This window comes from Trachemys scripta, chromosome 5, assembly GCF_013100865.1.
Source record: "Trachemys scripta elegans isolate TJP31775 chromosome 5, CAS_Tse_1.0, whole genome shotgun sequence".
Taxonomy (NCBI): Eukaryota; Metazoa; Chordata; order Testudines; family Emydidae; genus Trachemys; species Trachemys scripta.
This window is the reverse complement of record NC_048302.1, coordinates 90,499,748-90,517,380: the sequence shown is the minus strand read 5'-3', so window position 1 is coordinate 90,517,380 and position 17,633 is coordinate 90,499,748. Positions and strand designations below refer to the sequence as shown.

The following is a 17,633-nucleotide window of genomic DNA, read 5'->3' as shown; positions in this document are numbered from 1 at the left end:
AATTCGGATTAATCCCGTAGTGTAGACATACCCTCAGATAGATACTGAGCCCATGGGCTCCTGCATTTCCGTTTCACACTGTGAACTCTGCCCAGTCAGTCTCACTGAGAATCTTCTACTCTGAGATTTTTACACTCTTCAGAGATCAATGTATCTCAGCAAGTATTTGCAGTGATACCAGGAAGTGTTTTCAAAACAGAGTAGAGTTTATTAGTCAACTGGAACATGGCACTGGAAGTCCTTCAGTTAGCAAAGAGAAATAAAGGATTAGACATAGTCCATCTGGCTAAAACAGTGCCATTAGCCAGCCAAGCTGCTATGGACTTCATTTCAGACTCTATATCTCTCTACCCCTTTGTCCAGCCCAGCCTCACCCAAAAGCCAACTCTTTATCCCCATTCTGTCACCTCTCAGTCCTTCGTTCTTGAGCAGGGGCCTTTGTTCAGCTTTCCTGCTGAGAAGCAGAGGGAAAATCTCTTCATTGGTTGCTAAGTGTCAATATCCTAGTCAGTGGGGGGTCCTGATGTCTTTTTCAGATTCTCCATTGATATGGGTCGGCTTCAGTGGGTTCCAGTCACTTCCTTAATAACCCATTCATTCTGTCCCAGACAGTGGAGTGACTGACTGATGTACACATACATACCCTTTATGTCTTGCGTTCTGCCCAAAGAGCAGACTCAGACTACCCCCTCTGGGTAGTAATGCAAAGTATAGAGGGAAATTGAGACATGCATAGGAATCATAAAAGTATTACAAAAAATTCACATTTCATCACAGACAGATGACCTTCCTCAAGGCAGAACAGCTATGTCCATCTAGGAGAGGCATTAAGTCATCACAGGGAGGACAGAGTTTAAATCCAATGGGTTTTGAGTCTGCCATAGCTAAAGGTAGGTGTGAAGCACCTCACTCTGCTGTACTGGGGGGACCTCCTCCATCCATCTTAACTGCTTTCTTCTTCTCCCCCAAACTTTTCTTTTTGGAACACCCAAAGTCTAAAATGAAGCAACTAATGAAAAGGAGAAGAGAAGAAGCATTTCTTCACTGAAATGAGTGTTGAAAAATCAGACGCAGAAAAGTCAGACACAACCCAGGTTCCATCTTGCTGCACATGGAAAGAGAAAACTGAGGGAGGGTCAAGTCACTCCACCCCTTTATGTTCTCTCTCAAGTGCACTAACAGGTACAGGGTGCATGCTAGATGCTGCTATTCAAAAAATTCCAATCTCACATACGCATGCACAACTACAATGGGATCCACATTAACATGTACTCAAAGAGGAATTAACTATAGTTACCCTTTTCTTGTAACCTTAGGAAAAAACAAATATTCATTTAAGAAAAAGTATTTTATCAAGGACTCTGGTGAGGAATGTAGGAAATATTTAATTGCAAGTCTTGTACAAAAAAAAAAGTCAAAAAGTTATTATATATCAGAAAAAAAAAGCTATTTTCTCTTACATGCTGTTTTCCTTGGTGGTTCTGTCACCAGTACATGCTAGATATAAGTTTACACCATACCCATCACTATGGTATCTTTACAAAATCATAAATATTAGCAAAAGGTCTTTCCTTATTGCTCATAAAAACAGAAATAATTCAATCTAAGAATGGAGATAAAAAAAAAATCATAGTAGGAGCCTTAAGACATTCCGTGTGGGCAATTCTTCTCAGTTCCCTACCTGTGCAACCTTAATTGAGCTCCCTGCAGCATATGTAGTATGATGCAATTTTTAATTACATAATTACATACTAATTTCTTCACAGAATTCCTGCCTTCTTCAGTGCACAGGATGGCTGTGCAGAATAGTAAGAACTGTAAATGATGCTGTAGGACCCCTGCCTCACTTGTTGCAGAAGCTGGAAGGTGTGGAGTGAATGAGGTAGGGGACTGCAAGAAGAGGGACTCTCAGAGTTAGATCAACTGAATGCTACCCAGGAGAACTGGATTTCCCGAACAAAGCCAGGTTCCCTGACCATGACATGAGGCCACCTTAGTAAATATTAGGACAATAAATAAGAGGTAACAACACAGGGTCAAGAGAGTTAAGGAGTTGAATGAAGACAAGAACATTAAAAGATTACACCATCATATGGTAGGCTAGAATATATATTCTGGTGGTTACACCTTTTTTTTATTATTATTATTATTTTTTTTTAAACAGTAGTATTATTTTTGATTTAATGCAAGCCTCCGATTAAGTCCATGTAACCATAGAACAGATGCACTACACATTTATCTGTCATGCTCATAGAGACTGCCACCACAGTTTGGTGTGTTTGTATCCTCTGTTCAGTTTTAAGAAAGCAAGTCACTCAACCAGCTACACAGTCTTCATTGGATGATTAGGTCACCAGTTTTCAAACAGACAGGAATTAAGAAATGCCAGATACCCCAGAGTAAAATGTTCTGTTTATTTCAACATCCGCACATCTGAATCTCTAAACAGGTTTTTGGGTTTTAATTCATTTGCAATATACATTGGTCACCCACTCTCTTGTCCAGCTGCCAGTGCCACTGCTACTCAGAAAAAAATAATTCAGCTTTAACATACATCTTCAAAACATTCTTCAAAAGGAATTTCAGGAAGAAAAATGTTAGGCGGTGGTAATGTAAGATTGTTTTTTTGTTCCATTATGCACTTTTACAGGATGTATAAATACGAAGGGGTTTTGTGTCAATAAGTATTATGGATCCTTAGCAACAGTTTCAGTGAAATGCAGTTAAAAAAAATCCAGTTAGCAACCCTGTTGGTACAGGGCTTTTCACACCTACACTCCAAATGACAAGCACTATGAAAATTCTTCAACTACAGTATCAGTTCCTGTTCTATATTCATCTCTTTTTTTTTTAATAAATTTCTAGTAAGATATTAAATTTCAGACAAACTTGAGCAATTTAATGGCTACTATGACAAATGACTCACCAAGGGTTCAGCCATTACAACTTCAATTTTCTTTTCAGCTTGAACAGCAAACTCAGCAAAGAGGCTTTTGATGACATACTCGCCAGGTTTGACATCCGGGTCAACAGTAATATTAGACATGATGACGCTTCTCTTTTCCAATGTGGAACTGGTGTTGGGAGAAACTCTACGTTTATTTACACTGCTGGTGGGTGCTGAGGCTATAGAGAAAAGAAACAAAGCCCAAAATTAATAATAAAGCTATAGACCATCAAGGTTTTAAGCACACCATACCACACACAGCACTTCTGGAAACTAGAAATAGAAAAATATTACCTCTATCCTCCACTAAGATTTTAAATTTGTATAATATTAATTTGATTCAAATAAGGAAGTAAGGAAAATATAACTTCTCATTTTTACCACTGAAATGCAAAATCACTCGAAAGGGACACTCAGAATGGTTGAGGGTTACTGGACTGGATGACTCAGGTGACCAATAATGGAATTCAGGGATTTTAACCTCTAGGATCATCAATTCAAATCTGATTCAGTTCAGAAGTTACCAAAAATCACTTAACTATTTGGATGAGGAGATACCATTACAGGGCCATCAAGTCCATCTCCCTGCATTGTGGGACGCACTTCCTTGATCTGAATTTTCCGAAGTCATCCCTGATACTTTGATACCAAGTAAAACTTTGAATAAAGCAATTCCCTAGTATTACTAGACAGCTTGTGCCACTGCTAAACTGTTTTTCCTAATAAAAATCTGAGTTTTCCCTGCTGCATCCTAAGCCCATTACTTTTTTCTCTATTTACACTGTTTAGAATAATTGACCCCGGCCAATTACATTCGTTTGTATATCTGTAAAGAGTCAGATTTCCATTCTCCAGAATGAATAGGTCATGTTCACTTTTACTCATTCATGTGAATTGCCAAAGTTTTATTTCTCTCCCCAAACACTCCTAAATGTAAGTTTGTGTTTATATCTGTATCTAAAATTAAAAGCAATATTGCAAATGGGGTCATACTAACACAGATTTGTATTGTTATTTAACATTTATACGCCAAATAGAGCAGATCCCTACAGTGCTCGTCTGCACAAATCAGCCAAATTTCTTTCTGAAGATTCCCTTGAAGTCAGACTTTCACCAGGGAAAAAGTTGGCCCAATAATTCTATTAGTATATGCCAAGGCAGCAGTCATCTTTGTTTTGGTTTTGTTGTTTTTTTGCAACAGAGTTTCAGTGATGATCAGAAACTTTTGTCTGCTATTATTCCATAAGCTGTATATCCTTATTTTGTATTTGTGCATCTGATTAAGAAAAGCCATTCTGGGTCAGTCCAATGGTCCATCTAGCCCAATATCCTGTCTTCTGACAGTGGCCAATGCCAGGTGCTTCAAAGGGAAAGAACAGAACAGGCAACTGAGTGAACCACCCTTGTCGTCCACTCCCAGCTAGGGATACACAGAGCATGAGGTTGCATCCCTGACCATCTTGGCTAATAGTCATTGATAGATTTATCCTCCATGAACTATCTAATTCTTTTTTGAACCCAGTTGTACTTTTGGCCTTAACAATATCCCACGTCAATGAGTTCCACGGGTTAACTGTGCGTTGTGTGAAGAAGTACTTCCTTCTTTTTGTTTTAAACTTGCTGCCTATTAATTTCATTGGGTGACCCCTGGTTCTTGTGTTATGTGATGGAATAAACAAACACTTATTCACTTTCTCCACACAATTCATGATTTTATAGATTTCTATCACATTACCCCTTAGCCATGTCTTGTCCATGCTAAAAAGTCCCAGTCTTTTTAATCTCTCCTCACATGTAACCTGTTCCAAACCCTTAATAATTTTTGTTTTTTTTTTTCTGTACCTTTTCCAATTCTAATACATCTTTTTTGAGATGGGGCAACCAGAACTGCACACAGTATTCAAGGTGTGGGCATACCATGGACTTATATAGTGGCATTATAATATTTTCTGTCTTCTTATCTACTCTTTTCCTAATGGTTTCTAACATTTTTTGATTGCCACTGCACACTGAGCAGATGTTTTCAGAGAACTATCTACAGTGACTCCAAGAGCTCTTTCTTGAATGGTAACAGTTAATTTAGACCTCATCATTTTGTATGTGTAGTTGGGATTATATTTTCCAATGTGCATTACTTTGCATTTATCAACACTGAATTTCATCTGCCACTTTATTGCCCAGTCACCAAGTTTTATGAGATCTCTTTGTAACTCTTCAGAATCTGCTTTGGGTTTAACTTTGTATTGTCTGAAAATTTTGCCACCTCACTGTTTACCCCTTTTTTCAGATCATTTATGAGTATGTTGGACATCACTGGTCCCACTACAGATCACTGGGGGGGGCAACACTATTTACCTCTCTCCATTCTGAAAAGTGACCATTTACTCCTAACCCTTTGTTTCCTGTATTTTAACCAATTACTGGGTTAATGTGAATTTCTCCCTATGTGAGTTTCTCTAAATTATTCTTTATTTAACCTAATTCTAAATATTTCAGACCAGTTTGTTTATTTTGTAAAGTTTTAATTTTTATTTTAACTCTTGCCTACAAGTTAATTAATTCTATGAGCTTTTTATCATCCACATCTTTAACTAGAGTGTATTCTTTTTCATCTTCAAAGCCATTAATGAAAATACTGATTATTACGGCGGCTAGATTTTTTGGTAACCCACTTAATAGCTTCTTTCTTTGTGACTCAACAACTACTAACTACTCTGTCCAACTTCAGTCAGTTACATTTCTATGTAAACCATACTTCTGACTGCTTTATTACGCTACTATTATCAGATAACGAATTTATTTCACACAGCCTGGTGAAAAGCTATCTCAGGCAATTTCCTATTCAACTAGTATTCACATTACAATACATCAACAAAACTTACACTAATTAGCAAACTTTTTGATAAATTCAATATTCGGCACACACACAAACATACCTCTTCAATAGAGACAAACTACATCTCTCTTATTAGAAAGATTTTAAAAGCTCTCCTGAAAGCTATAATTATTTAGTACTTTTTAAAATATATATGACAACCATGTTCTGTGTCAGAAGTAACTGGTCTTATAACCAGAATTATATAACAAATACTGCTAGTTCATAAATAATGAAGTAAACAAAAATAACCACGGTGAATTTCAGCTCTCTTAGAAATTCAGAGGAAAAAATAAGCCAAGTGAGAGAAAAAAGGATGAAATTGTTAGGAAAGAAGTGTTATTTTCAAGTATTTAAGTGCGCTGCTAAAAATGAACAGATGGGAAAAAAAAAAACTTTAAATAAATGTCAATAAAGCCCTTTTAGGCTTATATGGTTATTAGGGAGGTTTTTTCCCTCTAAAAAATTAGAGCTTAAAGTATGGAAAATAATAGTGTATGACCTTCAAAATAAAAACTACACAAGTTGCAGCAGCTATACTTTTTAGTGAGATTCAATATTCAACACCCCCAAACAAAAAAGGCATTCATGGGGAAATTAATTTATAATCTTCATTTTAAGGGCCTTGGTCATTTTACATAAATTCTTATCAGACTAAACTATAGAAGAAATGTGTTGTTAACTTTATACTGTAAATCAAAGAACTTATTCATATGAATTTTTCTTAATTCAATGCTTGTGAAAGGTACAAGGTTGACACTAATAGAGAATAAGAATCTGTCAGAATGCCAATATCACCAGCAAAATTACTTCAGCAAACTCTAAGGAATCTTTTCAACAAATGTCATGGTTCTAAGGCAGTGGTCCCCAAACTGTCGGGCGTGTCCCCTAGGGCGGTGGAGAGTAAAGTTTGGGGGAGCACAGCAGGGCCTGGGCCAGCCCACATGGGGGGCGGGGAGGGAGCACCACCCAGCTCTCCTCTTCCCCCAGCTCTGCTCCAGACCTTCCCCTGGTCCCAGCCCCCAACCACAGTTGTGGCCCCAACATCAGTTGTTGTTCCAACATCAGTTCCAGGAAGCAAAACTAAAACAGCAAAGCCGAAGCCAGAGTTATCAATAACATCCTGGTTCCTGACCTGATTGACAATGTGAATGATACATAGGGAACATACAGAAGTATAGACCAACTCTCCCTCAGAATATAATCCGAGACTATTTTGCACTCTCTTTGAGGAAAAGCTTTATAGTTTACCCCACTTGAAGAACAGACAATGAAAGACAGAGTGCTTGAGAGACTGCTTATGCCATTGACTGAAATTCCTATTGTTTTCTCCAATAGGTGAAGAGCTCTTGAGGTGATCTGATGGTGGATGCTGTACTCCTTCAATAAAACAATTTCCTAAAATAGCAGGCTGCACTGAGCATCATGTTAGGAGTTGGTGTAATACATAATCTTAGTCTGTCAGGATTAGGGCAGGTTTCGATTTGATTAATGGGAAAAAGCTATACAGGCTACATAAATAAATCTCAACTGCAGAACACTGATGTGATTGTGGGGCTTCATCTCCAGTAGAGTCCTCAAACTTTAAATAGTGCAGTGAGTTAAATGAACCTCCAGCCCACTGTAAGCAGTGTCGCAGAAGGCAAATGACGTAAGAAGGGAACTCCTGACAGTCAAATTCCTACTTCACCTCATTCCCACCCCCAGCATTCTTGAATGTTCTGTATCATTGTAGCTCAGATACCCATAGCAACAAGACTTCTGGGCACCAAAGCTTTGGCTCTTTCAGGAGAGGAGAAACAACTGAAAGATCCCTACTAGGCTGAAGCCACCAGTACTAACAGATGCACAGCTGAAACTGGTTCCTGACTCCTCATGGTGTCAAAGGGAGAATGAGCAGGGGCCATTGCTGGAACCTCCACACACCTCTGTTACAATGACAGAGACGTCAAGGAATATCTCACCTAAGTACCTTTATTGCAGGAAGACAGTGTGTTTTAAAGCTTTGGTACTCTCACTATGAAGGAAGAGAAAAGACCTATCAGAACTGTGCCTTCATTTCTCCTTCTAGCCAGAAAATAAATCTGGATGGCAAGACACCCATGCCAAGATCGAACCTTGAGCTCTCTTAGCATAGTTCAGTACTCTAGGGCTCCAGACAACTACTTTCATACTCCTTTTCAACCAGGACCAGATTAGCCTCAGCAAAGAATTGCTGAAGCTACATTTTATGAGTGGAGCTTCAGAGTACAGATGGTCATCAAGGGTGCTAGACACTTGGTACTGAACTGTCAAGCCAGACAAGAGTGGGGATTGGGACTGTTAGACTGCTTTTGCCAGGCCTAAAGTCACTTTGGCTAACAGACCTCAACAATCCAGTTGCTTCTTGAAGTCAATAATGACTGAAGAGATGTCACCATAAGTAGACATTTGAGGTAGCTCTCCCAGTGTTTCAGCTGGAGAAGACTATCAGATCTAACACGTCAGCACTGCAACTTTCTCCCCAATACTAGAGGAACCAAACATGGGTGTCTAATGGACATTATTATTACAATATTAAGTGGAAGGATTCCCAAAGACTCAAGATACAAAGAATATCTTTTCAATGGCGGGAGGGGCGGGGAGGAAAATCAGCCTAATGGGAGCAAAATTAGGGGAAAGGGAAGCAACTAAAGAGGCCTGGGCCTACAACGATGCATGGGTATGGCATGGACAATAACATTTGTTATTGTTTTTTCAAACAAAAACTGACTAAATAAAAAGAAATAGCACCTACAGTGCCCCGCTCCTCCAAGGGGGAAATAATCATAATCATAATAGAAACATCAGGGGTACCAACCATGCTCTGAACTCACTGCACCTTCAATGGTCAAAACGAAATTATGGGCAATTGGGGCCATTCTCCCCTCATTTTATAAACTCAGAACTCTGCATCATGTAAGAAGGATAAGTGGCACTAACAGACGTTATTCTCCAGAAAATTCAAAGTACCAGGGGCATTTTTTTCCCTAAAACCTGGCACTTCTCAAAGGAGAATATAATCATTTGTTGGAAGTGTTCAGTTTGATTTTTCTTAGTTATATAATCAAGCTATTATTTCTTGGAACCTTTTTTTCCTTGCAACTGTTTAAAAAAGAACTTCCAAGCTCCTAACGATTCCATCTGCTACAGGAACTAAATGCAAAGACAGAATGAAGATCCTTCCCCTTTGAAATATGTTGTAAATGAAAGGCACATTAAAAGGACCAAATCCTTGTTTTGAAATTTACGAGAATATATTTTGAAAATGATTCTCAAAATACATATGAATTTCAAAAGAACTAACAGAAGCAGAACTGAAACATTCCTTTGCACTCAAAAGTTTAAAACCTTATTAGTTTAGAAACATGAGGCATGGAGCTTGTTGTTGTGTTACCTTTCAGTCAGTTCTCTAACAGCCAGAACAGCTGCATAGGAACTGACTTGTAAAAGGTATACATGTTTTGTACACTGTGAAATGAGAGGTGTAGAGAAGAAACTGAGTTCTGATGTGCATACGTATCAAAAGCTTTATTATAGTTTATATTAATATAGTGACTTTTGAGACAATTTTAAAGTTGCTTTCAAAAACTGAGTAGCCTTACAACACTCCTGGAAAGTACTTAATATTACAATAATTTAAAATGGAAGCATAGGCAGGTTAAGTGACTTTCAGTCACACAGCAAGTTAATGTCAGAGCCAGGAACAGAATCTCAAAGTCCTGACTTGGAGATTATCTCTAATTATTGATCTATTAGTTCAAATAAAATGACAGAATACATCCTTCTCCTATTCAGTGTGCAATCTGGATGGTGTACAGAGAATGAAGCACTGCTAAGTATAATTCTCCTGGTTTAATATAGGCTCCCATGCTTTATTCATTGTATGCCATACAGTATAAACAAGGGAGTAATGATAGGAGTAAGGAGGTGATTTTACCTCTTCATACAGCATTGGTAAGACAGATACTAGGACACTGCCTATTGTTCTGATGTCCACTAGTTCTGGTAGCATTGCTCAATTAATGTATCATGAATAAGGGGGAATATCTCTTATTGATTTAACTTTTAAAATATCAAAAGGAACTTGGGTCAAAGATATTACCTGAACGCATGCGTCAATTTGGAATTTTTGGTGACTTTGACTGTTCAGCTTGGGGAACCCAACAAATGTGAGAAGAAAAATGGACATTTCAAAATGCAACATTTTTAAATGTTTGCCTACAGATGACAGCAACATCTTTCTTTTAAGATTACATCGAGAATGCAATTATCCTATCTTCAGTAAAAATCTCAATGCAATTTACAGTAACTACTGATGATCCCAAAATGTATGACATTGGTAATGGTTCATATTGCTGGTTCTCACCTCAGATATAGTAATATTTATGTTCTATGTGTTATGAAAAGCTAATAAATAACAAGTTATTAAAATTTTAGGGGAGAAGAGGAGGCAGGAGTCTGTGTGTCTGCTTATTAATAATAAATACAACAGTTTCTAAGATTAACTTATAATCTATTACTAGATTTCTTATTTGTGTTAAGCAGATGATTATTTCAGATATTTATATTAAATGGTATTCATTTAGTATTGAATAAAAGTCATGAATTTAAATTTGATATGACTGCAAAAATATGGATTTTAAACTGTATATTCAAAGGCATCTCATTATAAGAGAAGTAATAAATCCCTCTCTCTATAGCTCTGCTGCAACCAAATTTTAAAAACTGCATGCCATTCTGGGTAACTCATTATCTAAGATATATTAAAATACTTCATATGAAAGGCCAAGTATGCAACAGACTACACGATGATAAACAAAATATTGGCTACAATTTTGTTCCAATTCCAAATTTGTCATTTTTTGTCCTTCTACCAAAAGTACATCTCTTGTCCTAGCAAGAATTACTGCTTGTGCTACTACATTGATCAGATTCTACCAATGATAACTACAAAATTTCTCTGATACTCTTAAAATAAGGAGAAAGTTATGTCAGGTACCAAATGTGTTTAAAAGTATTACATACTACAGAATGAAATCTGGAACTAAAACTATCACTCACAATAGTGCAAAAACAAAATACTACATTCACAGTTCTTTGAACACACTGAACATTATTCATTTAAACAATGTCCTGTTTGTTCATTCTGTTTTCATGATCTAACATTGTGAGCTGCTATGTGGGAAATCTCTGAGCAAGTGCCCCTGTAGTGCTGTAGAAAGTATCTGTAAAACAGCATTGTTTTGGTTGCTAGGGACACTCCAAATTGTTTAGATAATTTCAGGGAACAGTAAAAATATAAAGGATAACTAAACATACAATATACCCTTAAGATCAAAAGGCAAGGCATGCTATTTGTAAGTTAAAACTTAAAGCTAAATTGTTATATATTAAACTTAAGAAATACACCATTAAAATGTTAGTGTTTGCTATCAGTTTATATTTTAATCAAGATCTTGTAAGAGCAAAATGAGGCAATACCTTTAATATGAAGATTTGTGAGCATCCTTATCTACTCTACAGTCTCCTTCTACCATGTACAGCACCAATTCAGTAATATATTTGAGTCCATGATTAATCCCACTAATTTCAATGGAACTACTACGTGCTTAAAGATAGGAATGGGCTTGAGTACCTTGCTGATTCCGGACCCATGCCTGATCAGGTCTTATGACCAGGCAGGCAGAAATATAAAGAACCCATTAATGGGAGCAGTCCTCTTGGCTATTCCCATGTATAATAGCCAGTATTGCCAACCTCTAAAGATCAAAAATCATGAGTCAAAGCGTAGAAAATCATGAGATTAGTTAGGCCAATCATGAGTTTTTATAAATATCAAACCATGTTTTCTAGTCTGTCTTTTGACTTTTTAACTCCCCTCTTCTCTTCTGGCTATGTGTGAGAAATAATTTCAGGTTGAAAAGTCAACCTTTAATGCATATAAAAACTCTTCTTGGCTGCTCAGATGGAGACTCCACCTACCTTCTTCTCTCCTCTAAGATGGGGAACTGCCAAAAATTTCCTATTACTGTCTGAATTCCCTTCCTTCCCTGCCTCACTGCCATCCAGGGCTTCTCCTCTACCTGGATCCCAAGTAGACGAGCCCCTTGAACCACAGACTGGCAGCCATTTTGCCTGTAGGAATGGCTTCAATCTCATTGAAAATGGGGGGCATTGCAACCAGTTTTATTAAGACCAGCTTTCCTTCCAAATGCAGATAGACTGTAGAGAAATGGAAGCCATTTTGCTGTCTTTATCCCCTTTGACAGTAATTGGAGATGTTCAGCATTTTTCAGAAAAGAAAATTCGTAAGTTGGCAGCCTTTCATTATGTTTTCATGAGGGGGGAAAAAAGAAAAAAAATGTAAAACCAGTAGTCACAAACTCATGAGAGCTGGCAATACTGAATACCTAACTGATCACAAGAAGGAGGTCACATTGAGCTGTTCATGAAAACATTTTTACGTTTCTCGAGATAGACCTGTGGCAGGAAATTTGAGAATTTCAGGAACTCTGACGTTAACCTTTTGGAGTTTCCCTCTGACCTTTCTCTTCAAGGCTTATAATACAAAACACTGTCTAAAAAAGTAAGTTCTCCTTGTCAGCCTATGCTCATCAACAGCTCAGAATCCTACTTCCAGGACTCTGAAATTTAACCATGTCCTCAGCCTCACACCTACTTAATTAGCACATTATATCCAGTGTTTACTGTATTAACTTTTGTTTATATAAAATGTATGTATATGCATTTGGCCCTTCTAGCACATTGAATGAATTTTTGTTTATCTGCAGTAATTGTTACTGCACTTATAGTCATTTTAATTTAAGATAAAACGTAATAAAGTAAGCTTAAATAAAAATGTACAGATCCAGTACAATGTGGCCCCAATCATGACTGCATCCTCTACATACTACTATAATATAAATGTATAACAACAACAAAATTAAACAAATCCCTGACCAGGTAAAACAACATGACATGGAGTACTTATCCAGGCCCTTTGACTATGCAGAGAAATATTTTAATTAGTGTTAAACTAGTTTTTATGAAGTACTTCAAAGATAAAAGGCATTCTAAAATACATCATCCGCACCAAAGCAGACCTCCATCAGCAGCACATCCCTTATATTGCAGTTGGGAATAAAGTGTGGGTCTCAAAACAACACCTAGACATCACCCAGCCTCCAAGGAAGCTGGACTACTCATATCTCAGCCCCTTCTGGGTCCTCCAACAGATTAATCTGGTGGCCTTCAAACTCCAACTATCCAATATGATGAAGGTGCATCCAGTGTTCCAAGTACAATGACTCTTCCCCTGGACATATACAGCCACCTCCTTCTCCCTTCATGGTCCAAGGGCAAGAAGAATACCTGGTGAGACAGATCTTAGACTCCAAGGGAAGCCCACAAACCTCGTTGACTGAGAAGACTCTGGTTCAGATGATCACTCGTGGGAGCCAGTCGGCAACATACATACACCCAATCACCTACTTCAGGAACACCATTGGTCATATCCCGACAAACTAGGCCCAAAGACGTCTTTATAGGCATCTTTGGGGGGGGGGTGATGTGATGAGTTATCTGAGCCTGAACCCACTTAAACCTGGTAAGTCATCCCTGAGTCAGACAGTGTGATGAGTTATCAGAGGCAATTATCTGTAGGTCTTCCCCCATGCAATTCTATCAGGATTCAGCCAAGCCACAGGTGATCCCAAAGCCAGTATATAGGCTCCTAAGGGAAGGAGCCTTTCCAGCCTGCTCAGTGTCACTACCTGGCCAGGGACAGTATTGCCAGAAATTTCAATAGACTGCCCTTGCTCCTGTTCCAGCCTCTCCAACTCCATCCTTTGCCTATTTCCATGCTAGCCATACCCCGTTCCAGCCTGCATGTGCTCCTGCCTCAGCCAGCCACCTGGCGATTCTGACAACTTGCCATTTATTATACTATGATTGTCTGGGGAGGTAGTAGTTTTAAATAGCATGCATAGGTAGCCTACTTTCTTGGTGGCAAAAGAGGATAACATGAAATCACAAACAATTCAAATTTGGGGAATTCTACCAATTATGACTGTGCGAACTGATTAAATCAACTTGTATGTCACCTTTACAACCTGCATGCTGTGTTTACTTTTGAAATAATGTGAAACATAGGAGACAATTAATTCTAAACATCAGATCCCATAAATGCTTAATAAAAAATAATACTTTAATAGTGTGTAGCACCATGTATTTTCGAAAAGTATCTAGTGCTCAGGCTCATTATTACTCACATATAAATATTTTCCCTGTGTTTTGTTTTGAAGCCAGAAGGAAACACCTCTTATAGAGCAGCATGAGCCTGACTATATTCATTAATTTTAAAAACTATTCTTTTGCAAGATTCTGACAAAAGAAAAGCAGAGGAAACTTCTAAAATTCTTAGTTTAAATAAATGTTTAAACAAATCTTTAAACCACTTCATAATTTAACAATAATTTATATTATTCAGACTAGTCCATCTAGATTAACTTGTATAATAAGTTTTACCTTGATGCTATTTTAAACAAGTGGAATTGAAGACCCCTGTGATATGTAACCAAAATGTTACTCTCAGTGCAACTCATGGGTGTAATTCAGGGGAAGCGGGGGGAGGGGCACATTGCCCCTCAAACTGCAAACCTCGGGTAGGCATGGAATTTTCCCTACCACATGCAGCCCTACTGGCCTGATTGGAACTGCCTCCTCAAATATAGAAGTCAAACTACGCCTATGGTGCCACTACAGAAAATGAAATCAAGGAGAGGAAAGAAGCAGACAACTGCATACCACTCTGTGTAATGTAACTTTGAAAAAACAAATATCCCATTAACCAAAAAAAAAACAAAAACATTTCACAGCAATAGCAAGCAGCAACATGAGTCATACTTCACAGGCAACAGCACACTGAGCTGTCAGCAAAGGAAATGCCATCAAAATGAAAAGTATAATAAATAAATAAAACAAAATTCTGTAACTTAACAGTGAGCACTTGATTCTGCCCTGTTTGGGAAAAAGCGCTTAACTCCACAATAGCTAGACCATGAATTGACCAAATTCACAGTCCATTTTGGTCAATTTCATGGTCATGGGATTTTAAAAGTCGTAAATTTCATGATTTCAGCTATTTAAATTTGAAATTTCACTGTATTGTAATTGTAGGGGTCCTGACTCAAAAAGAAGGTTATTGTGGGGGGATTGAAGTACTGCTACCCTTACTTCTACGTTGCTGCTGGTAGTGGCGCTGCCTTCAGAGCTGGTTAGCTGGAGAGCAGCGGCTGCTGGCTGGGATCCCAGCTCTGAAGACAAAGTTGCCGTCAGCAGCAGCACAGAAGTGAGGATGCATGGTATGGTATTGCCTTACTTCTGCACTGCCTTCAGAGCTGGGGAGCCGGAGAGTGGTGGCTGTTGGTTGGGCCTCCAGCTCTGAAGACAGCACCCCGCCACAGCAGTGCAGAAGTAAGGGTGGCAATATCGTCACACACTCCTCCCCATCCCGCCCCCAAAATAACCTTGCGAACCCACAGCAACTCCCTCTTGCATCAGGTCCCCCAATTTGAGAAATGCTGGTCTCCTCTGTGAAATCTGTATAGTATAGTGTAAAAGCACACACACAAAAAACAGATTTCATGAGAGAAGATGAGATTTCACAATCTGTGATGCATTTTTCATGGCCATGAATTTGGTAGGGCCCTAATCATGAAGCACTCTAAAGCAGTGAAGGTTATATCGTATATTGGCCTTTTCTTTTGAATCTTTAACAGACTCACTGAAGTGTATATAATAAAATGAAAATACATGCCTTATTCTGGCCATCCAATCCAGAAACATCTTATCTCAGCATTTCTTTATCAGACATAACATATATCTGTGCAGTAATTATTAGTATTATTGGAGGAATAAACAAACAAACAATCTTCAGCTAAAAGGTCAGAGCCTGGACAGTTTGGTCTACATGTGACCAGAAAACTCAATGTTCTCTCCCCATATTTCTCATATCCTACTCCTATTACAAATTACTTGACTAATATGTATTGCATCATTTTAGCAGACATTGCAACACTTTATGGCATGTCTCTCAGTGAGATTAAAGGCATGCCATTATGGCTTTTCTACAGTTTAGCAGCTTGTAATTAATTATCTCTGGAAGACTAATTTAATGGAGGTCAGCATACATCAGGATTAAAAAAAACAAAAAAAACCCCACACAAATGAAGTAGTGTAATTTAAGAGCTAAGTCTTATGACTGGGGTATGTCTACACTTCAACAGAAGGTGTGATTGCACCTCAGATAGGCATACCCATGCTAGTTTTAATCTTGCGAGCACAGCTAAAAATAGCAATGAAAATGCAGCAGCATGGGCTTCAGCATGGGATGTACAAGCCTGGTCCTCCTGGGTACATACTCACATTGCTAGCCTGTGCCATTGTGGGTTCACTGCTATTTTTAGCCATGCTAGCTAGATTAAAGCTAGCATAGGTATGCCTACACAAGCTGCAATCACACCTTAAATTACAGTGTAGACATACCCAGAGAGTCAGAACTGCAGAGTTCTATTCCCTGCTCACCTACTGACTTCAACTACCTTGATCAAAAAGAATAAATAATGACAGTACATAGCACTTACATAGCACTTTCCGTGTATTTATTAATTAAGCCTCAACATTTTTGTGAGGTAAATTATTTAATCTCTCTATGCCCTAGTTTACCTATTTGTAAAATGGAAATAGGAGTATTTGTCTATTTCAGAGTGGTGTTATGAAGTTTAATGTTTGTAAAGTCCCACTGTGGATGCTTCTCTGATAACGTCTCCTCAATGTGCAGTGGTAGTCAAAACAGCTAGCCAGATGTTAGGAACCATTAGGAAAGGGATCGATAATAAGACAGAAAATATCATAATGCCCCTACATAAAGTCATGGTATTCCCACATCTTGAATACTGCATGCAGTTCTGGTCATCAAGATATATTAGAACTGGAAAAAATATAATTGGAAAAAACAGAAGGGCAACCAAAATGATTAGGGGTATGGAACAGCTTCCGTATGAGAAGAGATTAAAAAGTTTGAGACTTTTCCTCTTAGAAAAGAGATAACTAAGGGGTTACATGATAGAGGTCTATAAAATTATTCACTTTTGCCACACCATTCATAAGTGTTTATTTACCCCTTCACAAACACACAAACCAAGTGTCATCTAATGAAACTAATAAGCAGCAGGTTTAAAACAAACATAAGGAAGTACTTCAATCTCTGGAACTCATTTCCAGAGGACGCTGTGAAAGCCAAAAATATAACAGTTCAAAAAAGAATTAGATAAGTTCATGGAGGATAGGTCCATCAATGGTTATTTGTCAACATGTTCAGGGACGCAAGGCCATGCTCTGGGTGTCCACAAACCTCTTTGTGCATGAAACTGGATGACAGGGGATGGATCACACCATAATTGCCATGATCTGTTCATTCCCTCAGAAGCATCTGGCACTGGTCATTGTCAGAAGACAGGATGCTAGGTAAGATGGACTATTGTTCTGCCCTGGTATGGCCATTCTTACGTTTGTAAGGAGTTTCATGAGTGTTTATATTCTAGCCAAGGACTGGAATTAATTACAGTAATATAAACAAAAATAAATGAGTATGGTATCAATGTACTGCAGATATGCTTATTTCAGATGAAAGCATATGAATGCCTAGAGTATATTTCCCAGTGAGTCAAATCTTGAGGATGACTATAGTAAATCAAAAATAGCTTGAACACATTTTGGAAGCCATTATGA

General features: G+C 38.1%; 1 protein-coding gene across 14 annotated transcripts in view; it reads right to left on the bottom strand.

The window, feature by feature from the left end:
- The window catches only part of FRYL (FRY like transcription coactivator), a 394,573-nt gene that overhangs the window by 245,077 nt on the left and 131,863 nt on the right, over nt 1-17,633 (bottom strand). For 13 of the 14 annotated variants that reach the window (XM_034771653.1, XM_034771656.1, XM_034771654.1 and 10 more), the window contains one exon: nt 2,927-3,126. In XM_034771653.1, the coding sequence (XP_034627544.1) occupies nt 2,927-3,046 (120 nt within the window). In that variant the 5' untranslated portion in view covers nt 3,047-3,126. Of the gene's footprint in view, nt 1-2,926; nt 3,127-3,997; nt 4,017-17,633 lie in introns of those variants that run through there. The other variant, XM_034771657.1, reaches the window with a different exon arrangement.